A 20,505-nucleotide genomic window follows, 5' to 3' on the forward strand; every position below is an offset into this window, starting at 1 on the left:
TAAAAATCGGTCCGGTATAAGAGCCAAACGAACTCGAAAAAGAAAATAAATTTTTTTTTATAAATATATTCTAACTATCATTATATTTTTGTGTTTTTCCGGAACATGCTGTAATCCACAAGGGGCAAACACCTAAAACCTTAAAGTACATGTCAATACGAGCACAAAAATGTGTATTTAAAAAATTACCACCAGGGGGGAGGGGGAGTATAGACCAGCCTCCGCTCTATTTGTTTACACTTCCAGCTGCGACATTAGGCCTAGTGATTTCATTAATTATTGCAGTGTGAAGACCAAAACTAGATATTAGGTTTTTAAGTTCAACATCTAATGTAAACAAAGCTAAGTATAATGTACAACAAACAAACAAGTTCCTTGCTATGCCTTTTGATGAAAATAATGTAAGTGATCCTGATGATGATTTTGTCTTTCTAAAACGTAAACTTACCTTTTCTTCCTCTGAATCTCAACCGAAACGATATGTTTGAGATTCCAGTGAACTATGTAAAGGCAATAAATATCAAATTCTATCTGAACATTCTTACAGTTCTAATGGTAATGGCAATGACGTGGATCAATCACACGAGATGGATGATTCTACTTTGGAAAATCAAGTACATGACCCAAAGTTAAAAATCCCTCCTATATTTTTGCACAACGTAAACAACCACCAAGAAATAATAAAAGATGTCCGAAATATTGTAAAGGCAACTTTTTCAACTCAAGTTCGAGGGCAGTCCCTTATAGTGAACTTGTCTAATATAGATGACTTTAGAAATTTGACAGCCTTTTATGATTCTTCTAACATTAAATATCATACTTTTCAACCCCTACATGACAAAAAACTAGAAGTGATTGTCAGGAACGTCCCTACATCATTATCTGAGAATGAAATTAAAACTGAGCTAACAGATCAAAACTATCCTGTCATTAGAGTCACTAGGTTACTCAACATAAAAATAAATGCTGTAAGAAAAGAAAAGTTCCTGGACTTCAATGCTGTCAGACAGGAAGTTTATGTTAAAATCACCTGTGCAAAAGAAGTCAAGTTTCACACCATGCATAGTTTAGTTGAGAAGACATCATGCAGTTTATCCAGAAATAAAGAAAAATTACCTGAGGGTGGTCTGTAGAAGTTTACGATCACTGTTTTGTACTTAACATGATGTACCTCCACTAATATACTCAAATTTAACTTATTGTAAATTATAAAGTCTAGGTTCTCTTTTACAAGTATTGCAGATCCACCATGTGTTGTGTTTGTTGAATACAATTGATCTAGCAAAAGAGGTTGCAACTAAGTAGCCTCTTAGGCGTTATTAATATCATTTTGTGAGACCCAGTTCAGTCAAACAAATCACATCCACACTGTCTACTAGTGCAGTAGAAATAATTGAAAATATAGCTTAAGGTGGAACTAATTGCAACACAAATGATTCTTGCTGTGAATGGTAGGTAGTATGCTTCTAATCAACATACTAAAAATATACATCCGTACATTGGCGCAAAATACGGTTTTTTGGCCGCCATCTTGAAAAAAGGGTAAAAATTTTAATATTCGTAAAAATAACTTTTTGGGTATCAAATTATAGGAAATTTAATGCTGAAAAATTTTATAATAGTGGTTAGAAGCACTCTTTAGAAATACGATCGTAGTAAAAAATACCCCCGCCGCAGCAAACCTGCAGACTTAGCGAATTTCCATTTGCCTGATTGGATTTAAACTAAAATGTCTCCTTAAAAATATCACATTTATTCCCTATTTAAACAGAATTAGTTTAACGAGTACTTAGGTTTGCTGCAACAGGGAGGGTAAAAAAGTATTTTTTATGTAAAATATTAAAAGGTACTGTGGTTTAGTAAGAAATTAATGTATTTTCCAAATTTGATCAAAATATGTTCATAAACAAGCAAACTACAACAGTTGACTTATTCTCCATAAGAATAACATGGGAAATTTAAAATAACAATTTTTTTGAATTTTCTCCGTAACAGTTAGGCGCATAATAACGCTTCAATATACTGAATTATTTGTATTTTTAAGCTCTACAAAATGGTTTGAAAAGAAATTGTAAAATTTTGTGTTTTTAGGGTCAAAAATGGGAAAAACCTATTTTTACCCCATAAAACCCCCCATAAACCCCCGTTCCCATAGTCCGATCGTGCTGGTTCGCGAACTCATTCAAGTTTATCCCACCTTACACCTTCAAACCAAATTTTATCAAAATCGGACAAAAATTACTCAAGTTATCGTGCGGATGGACACATATATATATATATATATATATATATCTATATATATATATCTCTATATATAGATATATAAAAATTTGAACGAATGGTGTTTTTGGCCTCTGGGGACATCAAAATGAAAAAGTAAATCGGTCCCGGGCTTAGGTCTTACCATGAGACCTACGGTAATAGCTACTTCCCTATAGGGAAATTCGCTAATACCCCCGCCGCAGCAAACCTGCAGACTAAACGAATTTCCATTTTTCTTAATTGATTTTCAATTAAATCTAATAATTCAGTTTTAAAATCTTTGTACAACTAAATCTAGAGTTCTATTGGACCGATTTTATTATTGTAAGAATATATTACTTACGTCAATCAGCTCATTAAGTCGTGAGTTTCACCTCAGTACATGTTTCGACACATTGTCATCATCAGCTGAGTTAGTACTTGTGAAGGTTTAATTCACCAGATGGCTTCGTCATGTTGAATAAATTAACACGTAACATGTAACACGAATACGACACGACACATATACATTTATAACACGTAAAACTTGAAGACATGCAGGCCTGCTCGAACAAGTCTTCAAGTTTTACGTGTTATAAATGTATATGTGTCGTGTCGTATTCGTGTTACATGTTACGTGTTAATTTATTCAACATGACGAAGCCATCTGGTGAATTAAACCTTCACAAGTACTAACTCAGCTGATGATGACAATGTGTCGAAACATGTACTGAGGTGAAACTCACGACTTAATGAGCTGATTGACGTAAGTAATATATTCTTACAATAATATCCACAGCTCAGGGGCTTAACAATGAATTCAAACGATTTTATTAACTAATGGGTCGTTGGAAAGCTTAATTTGTGTAGATTTTCAAATAATTATGAAAGTTTGATTTTTTTTAAGATTTACTAGGTGAAACCCGTCAACATAGACAGTTAGCCTACTGTTGAGGTTGCAAGCGAAATCTTTTGACTATAAATCGATGTTAAATAACTCCATTTTTAAACAATTTGGATTGTTTGTGATTTAGCAGTGTGCTTTAGGTACGTCCGATCTTAATAATGAATAATTCCAATGGAAGCTGGTATTTCACTGAAGGTTTTTAGATAACAACGTATGGGATAGTGTAACATCTTGAATACATCTTTAATTTAAGTAAAAATTTAAAAAAATCCAATTTAAATTTTTTTGTAGATTAATACATTTGATAGATTAATGATAATGCTTGAAGACAAATATGTGCTTGCATAGCTTTGAGACCGAAATTATGATCGGTCGAGTAGAAGTGTCAAACGAACTAAAAAAAACACATTTAACTCACATAAGTAATGTACAGGGAGGCAGTTTGTGCATGACTCGAAATATACATCAAAATGAATGCCGATGCTTGATGGCAAATCTGTGGTGCGTCCATACCTTTATTTTTAAAGCCGGATTTACACTATGTAGAAAAACCTGCTACATATATAACTGCTAAAGCCTATAACATTTTTATATAACTTTTGCTATATAACATTGCTATATAACTTTTGCTGTATAAAAAATTTACAGACAATTTTAGTGATTCTGGTGCTCGTGCTATATGCTATGTAGCACAACCTCATTCGCATTCCGTATCGAAATGTGCGCTGAAGAGACTTGTTCGTGACAGCTATCGCGGTGATCTTGGAAGTCAGAGAGAGAGAGAGACGGAAGTAAAGATTTTAGCAAGTTTTAGGTTCATCCGCTTCTTGCTTCGAGAAATAAGTAGAGTGTAGCAGATTTATTACGGGACCTTAATGATGACGCATGCGCTGACAATCCAAAATGAAAACGCAAAATAAGGCGACGGTAGCTTCAAAAACGTTTTACGTATGACCACAACACCGGTTGTCACCGGTTGTCCACGGAACACTTCAATTAAGTTTATAATTGCATCCCAATAACATTAGGTTTAACGAAACGAGTACCTTGGTTTGCTGCTACAAGGGAACTAATTAAGTGTGTTTTTAGTAAAATATCAATTATTTAGTATAAAATAAATAAATCCGCAAAGTTTTATCGAAATATATATCCACAAACAAGTAATCTACAACATTTTACAATATTCTCCATAAGAATAACATGGGGATTTTAAATTTCCAATTATTTTAATTTTCCCCGTTACCAATAACCGTAAAAAACACTTATATATACTAAACTGTTTGTTTTTTAAGCTCTTTAAAAAGGTCTAGAGAGAAATTGGAAAACTTTATGTTTTAAGGGCCAAAAATGAAAAAAACAAATTTTAAAAGTAGGTATATTATACTTTTAAGTTATATATGATACTTATATATTTAAGTTATGTTATTAACATAACTTATAAATAAACAACTTTTTAAATGCCACGTTTTTAAACACAATTTTTTTAGTGCATCACTGTTAACAGTATATTTTAAATTCAACCATTATATTCTTTTCCAATATGAAATTTTCAATAATTTGATACAACACCATCAATAGTAGTACCTACCATTTCTAACTGGAATAATTTATGTTGCAATTAGTTCCACCTCCAACACTATTTCTACTGCACTATACTGTCATACGCAAGCAATCGTAGGTAATCTAGTTTGTTAGTAATGGATTGAATATTCCACAGGAGGATGTGGGAGGATGTTTAATTTTTCAGCTGACCTAGATAGTATTTTATTAGATGACTGCTGTAAGCAAATGTTAGAGGAGTTCCCAATCGCTTTGTTATGCTATGAGAGTTGTGTGTCAGAATTATCATCAGTCACTTCAGACTCTACGTTAAATTTACAGAGTTGGGGGGAGTTTCTAAAAAATGTTCCTGACACTGAGCAGTGCTTGTTGCTTTTTTAGCAAACCTGAAGGCATTTATATATGCCCCAGTCAGTAGGCCAGAATTCAGGCAAATATATTTTGTCCCACAAGTGAGCATGAACCCCTACCTTAAATGTTCGATAGCCTGGAAACCTGTTCCTCATTTGTGTGACTTTGTAATCACCACTAATTTCGTCACTTATAACGGACGTTGTCTTAAGCTTATTTTCAATAATAGAAATTGCTATGACTATTGTTTAATCGTCTATGCTCATACCAGACGCACAACTTACTGCTAATGTCTTTAATTGACTGCCCATGTAGCACAGATGGTTGGGCCAACGTTGGCCAACTGTGGAACAGTTGGTTGATGGTTGGTTGGAGCTTCCACAACCAACCAACCGTTGTCCAACTGTATATCTCGTAGTTGGGCCAACCAATATTTACAACTGTGGACCAACATTGGTTCATTGTTAATGAAATACATTAATATGCATTGCTGGGTATCATACATCAAGCCAACCGTTGTCCAACCGTTTTTCACTCCGCTGGACCAACAAAAGATACTTTTGTTGGACCAACGATGGTCCATAGTTGAGTTTACACGACTTTCATTCCCTGGGTCTAGCTTTCACAACATAATTATAATAAAATATCTGGTTTTACAATACCTTTATCAGTTCCAAAAGTTTCCAAAAGTTTTTGGAACTGATAAAGGTATTGTAAAACCAGATATTTTATATATTACAGTTCCGGGGCTACAACAATGAATTTTAATAATTATAATAATGCAAATATTTTTTAAATTAATATTCTTTAACTTATTTGCAACAATTTAAGGGGAAAGAGTAATTAATCATATAACAGTTAATTATAATAGCATTAATAATCTAACGGTAATTAATTAATCTATATTCAAATACCAGTATCCTCTCTAACTCAAAAAAAAAAAAAAAACTACTTATGATGCCTTAACAGATTAACAGAATAATATTATACTGTGTAGTATCAAAAATGTTTGAAGTATTGCGACCATTGCAACTGTCGGCTACTCTTTCACCACTTGAAAACTCTCTAAATCAACAATCACAGATAGCTCAGTGGTAAGGTAAGAGGCTCATAAGTCGAAGGACCCGGGTTCGAGACCCGTCTGGGCCAAAAAATTTTGTTCTAGCTTTTTTTCAAAATTTGTTTTTATGAACTATTTAATCAATTTACTCAACTAATAATTATGCTTTTTGTACTAAATCTTTATTATTTTGTGTGAAATAAAACGGTTGGGCCATTGTTGGACAATGGTTGGCTGGAAAACAGTTTAAAGAGGTGACATTTCTACCGTTGGCCAACTGTGTGGCTCCACAATTTACCAACGTTGGCCCAACCATCTGTGCTTCATGGGTGATCTGTATGAGGATGATAAAAGCAATCTGTAGGAACGTATTCATTTTTATTCTCTCAAAAATGTTAAATGCTGGCACCTAATTAATTAGGCCTGAAATGTCCAAAGCTTTTTTTACCGTACAAAAACCATTGTGGGGGCACTCATCAGCGGCTGAAGATGTGCTGATCTTTACAAAAGATGGACTTTGAGGATTTTATTATAGGTAGATCAGCTGGGTTTGGATCACTGCCGGTCAATCTTCAAGGACCTAGGGTACTCACAGTGTACAAGGCAAGAAAGGCACTAAATACTAATTTATAGGCCACTAGCTGTAGGGACTCATTGAAAGATAACTTGAGGATGAGTGTCTATATCTACTTTGCCAATCCGTTAAACGTCCATGTTTTAAAGTGTATAACCTTGGGGAGTATGTTTTATCTATGGCATAACTCTGTAAATGTTGTAAATAATGTACGTTGTTTTAATACTTTTACGTTTTTAAATACTTTATTTTCATTGAACTGGCAACCATACAAAGTAGGGACTTTAAGCCAAGAATGAAGCCACCGTCCCGTATGACGCAATATATCGGACTGCAAAGATGAATATTTTAAGTATCAATTTATTAAATAAAAATATAATACTATAATTATTTATTTGTGATAAGGAGTTTTGTTTTAATTTTTTCTATATGATGAAACCCTGTAACTTAACAGTCAATGGGAAATTGTCATGTTTTAATCAACAAACAAGCTAATGCAGAGATCATATACAAAACATATAATTATTATAGAATGTTTGTATACTATTTTGAGATATAAGAAATGGCTGTGTTAAAGGGCTTTGAAAAGATCTTTGGAATTCAACTTTAAAGGGGTTTGGATGGTCGTTGCCAACGCCATTTTAAAACTGTGTTAATGTCCTTCTGGTTTCAGTTTCAGTTATATATGGCGTTGATGCATATTGATTGTCATATACATGTAATTTGTTCATTGTATCAGGGGGATAAGACAATGTTATAAATATTTATTTTCTCTCTATAAGCTTATTTAAATCATCACAAATTTATCATTGTTTTGTAAACTATAATTTATTCCCAGGATAATTTGTTTATTATAGGTAAAGTTTTATTAATATGGCTGATGTTAACAGTTCAGAATATTTGCCATCGAGACATAGAAGTTGCTTTGTTTACGGATGTTTTTCAACAGCTGCTGCTAATAAACCTCATCTTGGGTTTCATAAATTTCCTAGTAGAGGCAAAAGAAATATTGTGGTTGTCAAAAAGAATGGTGATAGATGTATTTATGATAGGCGCCAATTATGGATTGATTCTCTCAATATCGGGAGAGAAGCTGCATCAGCTATTGATGGAGTTGCCGTGTATGTCTGTTCTTTGCATTTTGCAAGAGAAGATTTTTACTACAACCAAGGTAAGCATACAGTAGGTAGGGCCTAGGTCTAACTCGTTATTTTTACAAGTGTTTTGTTCTTGGCTAACAAAAAGTTATGCCTAGCTGAGCTAAACACCTCGTGTTCTCTGAATTTAATTAAGTCCTAGGCTTAGCCTAATGACTGGGTGAAGTCAATTAAAAAAAATCTCAGATGGTTTTAGAATTAATTAATTCATGGTAGACTTTCATATCTTGCCTAGGCTAATTCATAATCGGCCTAGACTAGGGGTATCCGGTACAGTTTCTTAACTGGGCTACGCTACCCTAATAGCAATTGAAACTATCGAATTGAAAATATTGATTAATTTGATAATATTGATTAATTTGAAAATATTGATTAATAATTTATATTTAAAAATAATCTATATAAAAACTATCATTACCTAACCTAACCAACCAAACTTGCTGATGGTGAAAACATCGCATGAAGGTTTACTAATCGAATCGATAGTTTCAATCGAGGGTACAGTTTCTTAACTGGGCTATATGCTAATATTGATTGAAACTATCGAATTGAAAATATTGATTAATGATCGATATTTTAAAATATATCTATTATAAAAAAAAAAAAACTATCATAGCCTAACCTAACCTAACCAACCAAACTTGCTGGTGGTGAAAAAATTGCATGAAGGTTTACTAATCGAATCTTTAGTTTCAATCAATAGGCCTATTTAGCATAGCCCAGTTAAGAAACTGTACCCTCAATCGATATTAGCGTAGGCCTAGTCCAGTTAAGAAACTGTAACTTACCCTAGACTAGGCCTACTAGGCCTATTTGATAACTTGAAAAACTTTGAAAGCTGCGTAGTACAACAGTGAAAGTGTACGTGCACCTGAGGTGATAGGGATGTGTTTGCTGGATGAACAGAAACTCACGTTTCGTTGTTTGCGTCGGTTTGTGATCGGCAAAGTGTAGAAGATGCAGTGCACTTTTCATGTCTCCGCGTGGGCTGGTTTGTTCTTGGAGGACATTATTGAATCATCTGTCAGATATTTTTGCTTTCTGTCATTCTTCAACTCAGACCACCTCGTTAAGCTATTTAAGTAAACTAGGCTATCTGTACAATAATTCATTTCTCGAGTCTAGACCTAATAAACCTTTAAGAACAGTAATTTTAATGATGATAGTGATTTTAATTAAGTTAGCCCATTTAGCATTCCTTAGTGTAAAAGTAATTATGATTATATTAATATTTTACGCTGTTTATAGATATAACTGGAAGGAGGTATTTAAAGGAGCTAGCCATACCTCGACGAAACTTACCTGCAAGAAGAACTTCACCACTCACAACCAAGTAAGGATGTAACTAACTTATGTACGCTATATTTTCTCGCTCGATATGATCTTAATTTTTTGTTTACATTCTTTGTTTATTTATGTTCCATATGTTTACCAAATATACTGTCGGGGTCTTAAGCAGCCTAGAAGGACAGTTGGTAGATTTAAACTGAAGTTAACTAGTTTTAAATACAACTTTGCAACTAACAGGGGTGTTAGGAATAACAAACTGGTTTATTCTACAGTTCGGTCAAAGTTTCTGTGCGCGCGACCAGATCTGGTTCGGTCTAGATGAGGGGGTCGGCGGGAGTACTTTTGTGGAAACATTTGTGTATTGCTACTCTCTCACCCCTACCCCCAGCACTGCCAATAGCCGGTACCCGTATGTTTTAGTTCGGCTAGTAGCGACCCGTTCATGCGCACAGAAGTTTTGGCCAAACTGTACACAGGGTGCGGCAAAAAAAAACTGATCTAAGTTATTTTCTGCAGCTCACTGTTCAGCGACAGGTCGTCTGAGCAAGGTGGGGGTAGACTTGTTGGAAAGCCTACACACTGCCTATCTGTAGTCATTGAACAGTGTTCACCTTAAATACATGCAAATGTTCAAGTTGCTTTTAAAAAGTATTGATTCAGTCATTGCAAATGAGCGGCAGTTCCGTACATTCTTTAAATTAGATAGAAATGAAGTGGTTCCGTCGCAATTATCTGTATGAATAATCAACAGATTCAAACAGATTAAGTCAAATTAATCTTTAGGAATGGAATTAAGATTGAACCTCAAAATCCGTGTATCCGAGTGGTCAGGCGTGTTCAAAGCAGCTGCTTGTTTACAGGCGGGCCTACGAGGACTGTTTTCCACAAAAGCTAGAACTCTATAATGTTAGTTGTCTTTCGTCTGATCTGACTTTGGACGGCCTGTTAGCTTCTTTTTGAACGCAGAAGCCGTTGTTCTAAAGTTAGTAACCTACCGCATGATTGTGCTAGGCGACGGAACCTCTCCATGTTGACCTAATTGGAAGAATGCATGGAACTTATTTTATTGTTATTTCTTGGTAATGTTTCAATGTAATGGGTTTCCCGTTGGAATAAATAAATAAACTGCCGCTGAGTTTTAATGACTGAATCAGTACTTTTTAATACAACTCATTAAACGCGGGTTGCTTAGGTGACCAGCTGTTCTATGACTACAGACAATTGCAATGTGTAGGCTTTGAACGAGCCAATAGATCGGTTTTTTTGCTGCACCCTGTATAAGTTTGTAGCCTATCATTTAAGTTTATTTATTTACATGTTAATCACTTGTACCGATTTCGTCGTATAAACAACGAATTAACGTGTAGCAGACGCAAACAAATAGTCAGCTGATCAGATACCCACAATTCCATCCAAAAGTGGTAGGGATAGAACGAGCCGCCAGCAACCCGTCTCAAAACGTAGCTAGTTCGGCAAAGGTTTCGTTCGTGCAAATTAAATTCATTTCACGGTGTTGGTCGGATAAATTTTCATTTTCTCGAAATCGTATAGCCTATATCCCGAAGGGATATATTTGCAACGCGAGTGGAATATAGAATCAGTTTTGTTCGTCAAACAGGTGCCAAAAAGTTCGTTTTTGCCGACCAACGCAATCCGCCATTTGGAAATTTCACGTTCGTCACACGAGTTCAAATCGATCGCGTTTCTTATTAGAATACCGGCTAGTTACAATTCCTCATCCCTTTCCTTCAAATTGTGTTAGTGTTTATTGTGGACGTCCGAAATTGTAAGTAATTGTGTTATTTATTGTTATATCTTATAATTCAGTGAGTCGCACACGGTAGATTTTCCTGTTATATTCTGTTAGTTCATGTCAAATAATCACATGTTTTCCAGGTTCGAATTCAATTCACTGATTTTTATATCCATTTATAGTGTAATAATCTGTAGTATTTTCTAAGCTGTGATGATCCAATAGTATTAAGAATAAATAGACAAAAATGTTTTTGTAGGGTAATTCAGAGTTACTTTATAAGATTTTTATAGTGTTGGAATTTTTACACAGAGTCATTATAGAATTTCATTGTTGAGTATTGAGGTACAATTCATTTAAAGAGTGTCACAGTCAGTATTTAATTTGGGGGAAATAAATTAATATCAAAGGAGGGAGCAGGTAGCTGGTTCGGCTAGATGCGGAAGTGTTGTCGGAAGTTGTGTCAGTTTGAACATAGATGAACCGCCAAAGTACCAAATTAGCTATAAAATAATAAAGCAACATTCTAATAAATATTGCTACGAATTGAACACAATACTGTTTAATCAGTTGGACTGCAAGACGACCTTCGTTTTTGATCGTTGGCCAACGAAAAGGATTTGCTTGGTACTGGTCATCTCAAACAATTAAATTAAATACCACTCTTCCGTTGACATTTTTGAGATCAGTGTGAAACCGCACCGTATCTTCCCTTTTGATAAATCTGTTCAATGTTTTCAATCAAACGGTTTCCAAATTGATTGTGTCACTCAAGGTCATTTTTATTAAATAAATCACCACCAGCAATTGTAAATTGAAATCATTTGTATTCATTAATTCAGATTCTGTTAAATAAATCAAATTGTTGCTCACTTTCTAGTTCTCTATAACCTTGGTAATTCATTATTAGTAATATTATTCAACTATTGAAATAAAGGTAATTCAGTAAATCATAGGCCACTTCAAAAGATTCACCTTTTAAGTGCAACACTAAATATCAGTGTGGTAGTGAGCAGATTAAATTCAGTGTAGAATTAAGATTGGTAAATATTATTACAAAAGGTATTGCATTCTGGAAGAACTTCAACAGTACCAAGGACGTCCCATAAGGACTTCTGGGGAGTATTTTTATTTTACAGGGCCCACTCAAATATTTCTTTAACACCAAGCTTCCACTGCCAAAGCTCTGTTTGGTATTTTTACTTTCCAGGTTCTTCCAACCTAGGGGCAACCAAGATTTGTAAAGAATTCATTTTGAGAGCATTGCAAGGAGTAAATATATTTAAATACAATATTTAAATATATAGTAAAAAGGGGAATTATTTTTCTTTACACACTGATAAATTTTTTGCCTGTGTTTTGTTTTCAGGTTCAATGTGAGGTCTCTGCATAGAGTAAAATACAGAGGATATTTCAACATCCACAATCCCGATGGCAGAAAACTTACAGCCAAGCGAAGGTATCTTGGAAGCAAGAAGCCCAGTAAACCAGAATTATCTCAGTTGTACACAAAAACTGTCTGGGTTGCCAGAAAACCTAATGCCAACAAAAATCCACCGGAACAGGTATCTAATAACTCTAAAAATTACCTAATTCAACCCTTTGAACTCCATAATCAATGATTTATTTTTTCATATTTTTTACGTTTTCCTTCATCATGAACACAAAAATCGAATGAACAATAGTTATTTGTGTAACTAGTGGTGAAAGTGGCACTTTGCTGCACACGAGAGCAATGTTTACGCACGAGCCGCAGGCGAGTGCGGAATGATCTCGAGTGCAGCAAAGGCCTTTTTCACTCGTGTTACACATTATATTTTTCCTACAGTCACTATAAAACATAAATAATTAGTCTTTCAAACACTATACAACACGTTTTTAGGTTCAGCTAGCAACACAATTACACAAATGGTGCCCTCGCCCTGGAGAAAGTAGTACCCGTGGTCCGTATCACTCCGCTATTTTTCCTCGGCAAGAAATGTGCTCCGTCTTTTGAGAATATAGTTCCGTATGTTTTTGTAATTTGAAGTGGTTTCCGCGCCTAAAAAAAATGCTTTAAAGGTATTTTCTTGTTTATTAAGACCGTAGGAATGTTTTAAAAACGTTTAAAAGAAAAGTCCAGAAAGTTCAGAAATACCAAAATTATAAACACGAAATGACAGGTTAAATCGTAGTTATAATAGTCAATCAGCTGTTCATAGTATTATTATCTTTAAGTGTTGCCAACCTATTTCCAAGCGTACACGGATTACGTGCATAATAAAACCACGCTGTTTTGTGTTGTTTGGTTGGAATCCTGATGTGCGGCAAAGTATAAACCGTGCGGCAAAGTATAAACCGTACGGCAAAGTATAAATATGCAGCAATTAGCAGCTTTCTGTACTATAAACAGTACAGGGAAGCCAACTTTGTCGGGTGACTGTAGGAAAAAATATGTTTTGATAGAGAATTACACACGGTTAGGATTTCAAGTAAGAAGTACCTAGCGAAATGTCTGCTATGAGGTGCTACTCACCAAGAGTAGGCCATGGTCCGTCAACTTTCTTTTCCTCCATGTACGTTAAATATTTTTTGTCGGCCTCTCCCTCCTAGCTCTATCAGTCAGGTGAATCCTTCATGAGTTACCGGTACACATGAGACCAAACAGGTGTACATCTCCCTCATTCAACAGTGCCATCTTCTGGCTGGAGAGCCAACTCCTCAGTCGGCTTGGCCAACTTTCAAAAGCCCAAGCATGATATTCCTAAACATGACTCTCAAGCTGCACATCCTTTAAGGCTCGTCCAAACCGGAGCGGGGCATCGGGGGGAGGAGGACAGATTCCCGTGCAGGATTTTAAAGCACATGGTAATAAATGTGATCACCCACACAAAAGTGGTACTGCTACCGTTGTCCCGCTGCGTTGTTCGATCTTCCTTCCGGTTTGTAACATGTTGGATTTTTCCGCTCGCAATGTTGGCTGGACTACAGCTAATATGCTGTTTTAGTATGACCTCTGTCATTAAATCTAGGATTTCATCAAAACATGTGTTGGTCATTCTAAAACAAATATAGAACCGCCTTTGTCTTTTCTTAGATTCAGCATAAGGGTTATGGTAGGCCTACTCAACAAATAAATTTCTAGTTTGATAAATTTTGAACCTTAATGGAACGCTCTCTTCCACCTTCATCTTCATCCTCAGCTGTTGCTAGAATTGCCTAAAGCTTCTTTTTCTTGCTGCCTCAGATTCATAACTTAAGTCATAAAACACAATAATATAAACATTCACTAAACTAAGCTGAAAATGAACTGAGGGGACTTTCCGCTGCCTGCTGCTTCGGTGTGGGCTGCCCCATTCCCGCCACGTACCACTGCCGCTGGCTACCGCCGGGCACTCACCCCCTTCCCGCTCCTGCCGCTGTCTCGCTTTGGTTTGGACGAGCCTTTGAACATAACATACTGGTGTTTTTATTAAGTTGTCCAGCATAGATTGTTGCAATTTTCAAGGGGCTAAAAACTCTTACCCAATTGGATTGGTTTGTACAGACTGGAATTGCACATATATATATTACGCTGATTTCTAATTTAGGTCCATCTCTATTTTAAATACCAGTGGCTCAAAATTTAGTGTTGAGGATTTTAACCCAATACCCATGTGTTAGACTATTTGTTAATTACTCAAGTACCTAATGCCTTTATCATAATTCCATACTTATTCTATGAGAAGACTAAATTTATTTGAATTTTCAGTGTAGCTGGTAGTCCTCTGGTGTTTTATCAACTTAATTGAAGCATGTAAACTATCAATAATAGGTGATACTAAAAGCTTTTAATTTGATGTAAAAACAAGATCCTTACTGGATATGTTTATAGTAGTAAAAACACAATATCTTGAATAATATCTTGAAGGCAACGGTTTTAAAATTTAATTTTACAATGGAGATGTACAATAACACAGTTCTTATAATTGGTTTTTAGGTGGAAAGTGCTCAGAAGAGAGTTGAAGATGAACAATCTACCGTCCTGAACTCTGAACAGTTCACATCCGAACTTATTATCAAAGAGGAGCCATTATCTGATACTGAGCAGGTTTGTTTTTTTTTTACTCTATGACACACACACAACAAATTTTCTCCACGGAAAGTTTAGCAAAAGCGTGAATTTTTTAATCCTCGCAACATCCTTGCAGATGCATACTGCAATCGCAAAAGGTCGCCATGACCTACTTAGGTCTAAATTTACCTTACATGTGGTAGTTATTTAAAGTTTTTAAAAAGGGTTTAATTTTTAATTGGCTATCAAGAATTTTTAGTTGCTGCATTCATTTTTATTTTACTTGAAAAACACTCAATTACCCGAAAATTACTTTGTAGGCTGTAGGAGATAAAGACAGGGGTTGGTGTAGTATAACGATGAAATTTAGTAAAGTAAAAAAAAAATGTATTGGTAACAAAAATTGATTTTTCAGGTAGGCCTATTGGTATAATTTTGATATTGACACTTCACTAGTTGGAACTATCCAAAGATAAAATGGTTATACAAAAATATAAAATAGTGGATGTCTGGTTAACAAACAATTTTGGGAACAATTTATCTCGATTTTCTTTTCATTTTGACTAATCCATTTCACAGAGTTTGGCTGTATACTTTTGGGACACCCTGTATATCTCAGTGTGATATACAGGCTCATTGGTTCAACATTGTTACTGTTATTCATTGTTGTCATTGTTATTCTGGTATTATGCCATACATGTTAATTGTTTTAACTTTTAACCCAATGTACAATATTCTCGATAACCTAAATTGTGGAAGGTCCCATAGAAAGTTTCTATGAGAAATGGTTGGCTATTCCTCAGTAAAAAAGCATATTTTGCTATGGTTTGATTCCCATTGAGATTGGGATTGTTGATTCCCATTTAGTTAATTTCAAGTAGACAATCTTGAAGAGAAACTTTAATAATAAAATAAGTTATTTTAATTTTTATTTACCTTAAGTAAAGATTTTGTAAACACATTTTAGAAAATTCTTTATTTTACTTATTTAAATGTAAACATGATTTTTATCCAACAGGATCCAGACCAGTACATGGCAGGAGAGGATGATGATGTTGAGGTAAGATAAAATTTTAATATCTTTGCTCTGTTTGATACACCCATACCCACGTTTTTGTCCACATTGTGCCCGTTAATCTGTTGCACTTTTACATTAAAAGGTTCAGCTAGGTACAGCAAGTTTTATTTAACCATTATGAGGTATAATTGATGAAAATCCCTCTTCAGTGCGATTTCTCCATAGTGTTTGCTTAAAAACTATTGTAGTGCCTTATCTTTATGCCATTCAGTGGCGTAACTAACGCCAATGAAACCAATGCGGTGCATTGGGGCGCAGGCTTTAGGGGGGCGCAAAAAACTGATATTCTGGAAAGAGTCCAAACTGGCACAGGAAACACAAAACATAACTTTACACTATATACACAAAACATTAGAATATTGGAAAATTTAGCAAAAACATATGTGGAAGCAAAACTTCCTGTAGCTTACAGAAAATAAATGTAAAAAATTCTTGTGGTACTTTATTCCGTTACAGTCACAACAGAATGTTGGGGACTCTTTTGTTTACTATTATCGTGATCTCCTCGGTGGTGCACATCTGCGCTTATCACATTTTTATCACAAGAATTGACTGGTCTTGTTTATTTATCTTGTTAGCTACAAAGATAGACATATCAAATCTTTCAGTAGCCTATTATTCTAGTAACCATGACCAAGTATCCCTGTCAGTTCTTGTTGTACGATAGTTAGTGTTATGTTTTTAAAACAATACAAAACAAATTTTGTGTGTGTATTTGTTATACAATTGCAATTAGTGGACCGATTATTTGTGCGGTATTCAGTGGGTAGGGCCAACACAAAATTTAAAAAAAAAATGGTAGGGGTGTGTGATGCAGCAAAAAATTTTGATTAGAAGCAACGATTCGATTCAAAAGATTTTTGATTTGATTCAAAAGATTTTCGATTCGCTTTGAAGCAATACGGCATTTTTATATTCATACTTGTCAATGAAGTGAATTAACAATAATTAAAATTTATTTGTGTAATGCAATTTTTTGTTGATGAGGTATTAGGCCTTACATATATATTCATACATCACATATATGAATTTTAGGTGAAAAATATTTATTTTCAATCGTATATTAGAAGAACCTGTATTGCTGGACATGTCAATGAGCTGCTTTACTTGCCTATTTCATGATTTTTACTTGCAGAATCATATTTTTAAATATGTTACCTATTTTATAATATTGATTTTACAAATAAAAATATGTTTTGGTGTAAACAAATCAAAACATTTGTAAGATTATTACTGAAACTTTCAATCGTTTACATTAATAAGATGAGAGGATAGAATCAGACCTACAAACTATAAAGTATACATAGCGTCAGACCTACAAAAATAGCAAATTTATCAGTCTAAAACATAAATCTTAGTAGTTAAGTACAAAGTTACAAATTTTCAGATTTGTGTCATTTTTTTAATGATTTTGGTGTCACTTGTTTTGGCTATGTTTACAGTAATAAAACATGTCTCACACTGCTTACACTTAACAAAACCTCTCATCATTTGCAATGTCAAATAAAAAAAATCAAACAAACACAAAGCAATATTTATATGCAAAGAATTAATTAAATAAGAAAGCCTGCAAAAAGGAAACTCAACAACAACAACACGCTCCTGTATTTCACATTGCATTGACTTTCTGCAGGCGTTTTTCGTATATGGATACTGACTCCCTCATGAATTGAATAGTTTTTTGACCACCACTGCGATTCAATGCATTTTCAATGCATCGCACACCCCTAAAAAATGGTAGCAGTTCTAACTAACTTTGCTTGAACCCCCTAATACCTCGTGTGAATACAGTGTGAGTCAACTGTTATCTTTTGTTAAACAGGTGTTGAACGACGGAGATTATTCAAAACCTGATTCTAATAAGCTTGTCATTGAGACCAAGAATAATGAAGTTGAAGAGGCAGACCAAGAAGAGGAGACCAATGTCGATTATGAGGATGGAAAAGAGGCTGAAATAGGGGACTTGCAATTACCAGAGGAAATGAATCTGCCAGACGTAGAGGGAGAAGGATTTGAAGACACTCTTGCAGAGGAGTTTGAGCAGACTATGGAAGAATTTGAGGACTATGAACAAAATGACCAGGAGGTCCATGAACAAAATGACGAGGAAGACTATTATGAAGCTGTTGAAACTCTCGAGGAGGAGGAAGAGAATGGTGTGGAAGAGCAGGAGGAAGTAACTGTTCTTCAGGTCGGTGATGATGATGAGTATGAAGAAGAAGAAGAAGCGTACCAAGGTTTATGTCACATATGTGGCTCTGAGAATTGTAGAGGGCACTCACAAGCAGCTAAATTTGGCGATAACTATTTCGTATGCTTGATATGTAGTGAAATATTTCCATCTCAAAAACAATTGGCTAACCACTCACTATGTCACGAAGACATGTCAGAAGAAGAACTTCAGATACTGGAAGAAAGACAGAGAACTCTTACATGCGAGTTTTGTGGCCGTGTTCTGTCAACAAAATCAACACTGCGAGAGCACATCATGATTCACACGGGTGAGAAACCTCATGAGTGTTTACTCTGTGGAAAACATTTTAGACATAAGGCAAACTTGGTCGTTCACGTTAACGGACATGCAGTTGTCAGCACGTACAAGTGTAAAAAGTGTAACAAAGCGTTCACAAAAAAGAGTGATTTTGAGAAACATCTCAAATACCATGTGGACGCATCCGGCAATCCCTTGGTTTGCAAAATCTGCAACGCAGTATTCAAATCACAGAGAACTCTGTACAACCACTCGCAGCTTCATTCAAAAAAAGGTAGTGTCCGAGCTAAAAGGAGAGGCGAGGGACCGAGGAATCCGCAGTTTAAGTGTAGAACTTGTGGGAAAGGGCTCTCGACAAAAGCCACTTTAAAAGAGCACATGATGATCCATTCTGGCGAAAAGCCCCACGAGTGTCCGATTTGCGGGAGAACCATCAGACACAAAGCTAATTACGTGGTCCACATTCAGACACACGGTCAAGGAAGGTCTTACGAATGTGATATGTGCGACGAAGCGTTCATGAGAAAATTGGATCTCACTCAGCACAAGCAGTCAGCTCACTCCAAGTCAAAGCTATTACGCTGCCCTATCTGCGGAGAAGTGTTCAAGTCACCAATCAAGTTCAACCGACACATGGAGATACATGAGAGTGTGGTCTACATGAACGAGACTGAAGAACTGAACGGCTTTGAGCCACATCTTTTAGAAGATTATCTGGAATCGTAAAGATTTACATTATGTAAATTGGAGCTATCTGAAAGATTGTAAATATTTTTTGTGAATTGGTGATTTGCCCTTATATTAGTTACATTCGGTGAAAAAAAAAAAAACAATGGAAAAATATATACAGTTATAAATAGCATAATTGGATTGTATAAACTGTTGTATATAGAAAATAATGTTTAACTTCTTCTGTAGGTCCCTATTCTCTCAACTGTTCATTTTATTATATTTCTTTGTTTTTTTCTTCAACTTAAGTGTATAGCCTAGATCTTTTACATTAAGAAGGGACTTTTCATTAAGAATCTAAATTGATTCTTTTCCATGCATGTTTATTGCTTGAATGAAAAACTATTTTGTTTTATTTTTTAAATTTTGTTGACTTATGTGCAATTATTTATTTACTTTTGTATTAATACATATTTGGTTTCAGCATTTTTACATACAGGTATGTTAAATAAGGCTTATTAAAATTAAAATGTATTGCTTACAAATCAATAAATTATTTTTCAGTGTTAAAGTACGGTATTTATATAAAATCCATTGAACTGGAAAATGTGAATTTTCCTTTTAACTTACATTTGAAGAATAACACAAAATAAAACAACAAAGCCTGATGTACAAAGACCTGTTGTGCAAAAACAATTCTCTTGCATGTCAAACACTAAAGAAGATTTCACGCTGGCTTTTGATAATTTATAACATTAAATGTACAATTTATTGAATGTTGTTCACAATTTGTGAAAAAAGATCATGGCTTAATTTGTATAAGACTTACTAGAATGAGTTTTGAAAACCATACTTAGTAAAATAGATATTAAATAAATCAAAAATATAGGAATTTATGTAATTGTACAAGATCAAAAAAAGATTTACAAACATAATATTACCAAGTAAAGTATTATAGAATATATTTAAATTTTAATTTGCAATAAGGTGTCTGGAAATTTTTCAAAAATGTTGAATAAGTTCTAGGCACGGAAACATTTGTTCTTCTCAAAAACATTGTTGTAAATCATTAGACTATACCTTCTCCACGGCTATTGAACATCACTTTTAAACACTTGTAACTTGATTAATGACTGTTACTATAAACAATATTTATTTATTTCCATTCACATGATATAAACTTCAAATAAATTATGAATAAAAACTCAAACCATGTAAGTATTTTTTTTCCTCTATCCATACTGGTTGTCTCTAGTGGTTAAGACTATTCTATAACTTTAAAAATCTTTGAACAAATTAATCTGAAACTTACATTTTTTAAATATTTTACACTGAACCAAT

General features: G+C 34.6%; 1 protein-coding gene across 1 annotated transcript; it reads left to right on the top strand.

The window, feature by feature from the left end:
* The first annotated feature begins 7,429 nt into the window (after positions 1-7,429).
* Positions 7,430-20,374, top strand: LOC129005474 (zinc finger protein 37-like). Its single transcript, XM_054434369.1, has 6 exons — positions 7,430-7,864; positions 9,099-9,183; positions 12,263-12,458; positions 14,852-14,962; positions 15,945-15,986; positions 17,827-20,374. Exons 1-6 carry the CDS (start codon positions 7,567-7,569, stop codon positions 19,219-19,221), a joined length of 2,127 nt encoding a protein of 708 aa, XP_054290344.1. The 5' UTR covers positions 7,430-7,566; the 3' UTR covers positions 19,222-20,374.
* The last annotated feature ends 131 nt before the right edge of the window (positions 20,375-20,505 follow it).

This window comes from Macrosteles quadrilineatus, unplaced genomic scaffold, assembly GCF_028750875.1.
Source record: "Macrosteles quadrilineatus isolate MER2022 unplaced genomic scaffold, UCM_ALF_1.0 Scaffold_21__1_contigs__length_2333173, whole genome shotgun sequence".
In the NCBI taxonomy this organism is placed as follows: domain Eukaryota; kingdom Metazoa; phylum Arthropoda; class Insecta; order Hemiptera; family Cicadellidae; genus Macrosteles; species Macrosteles quadrilineatus.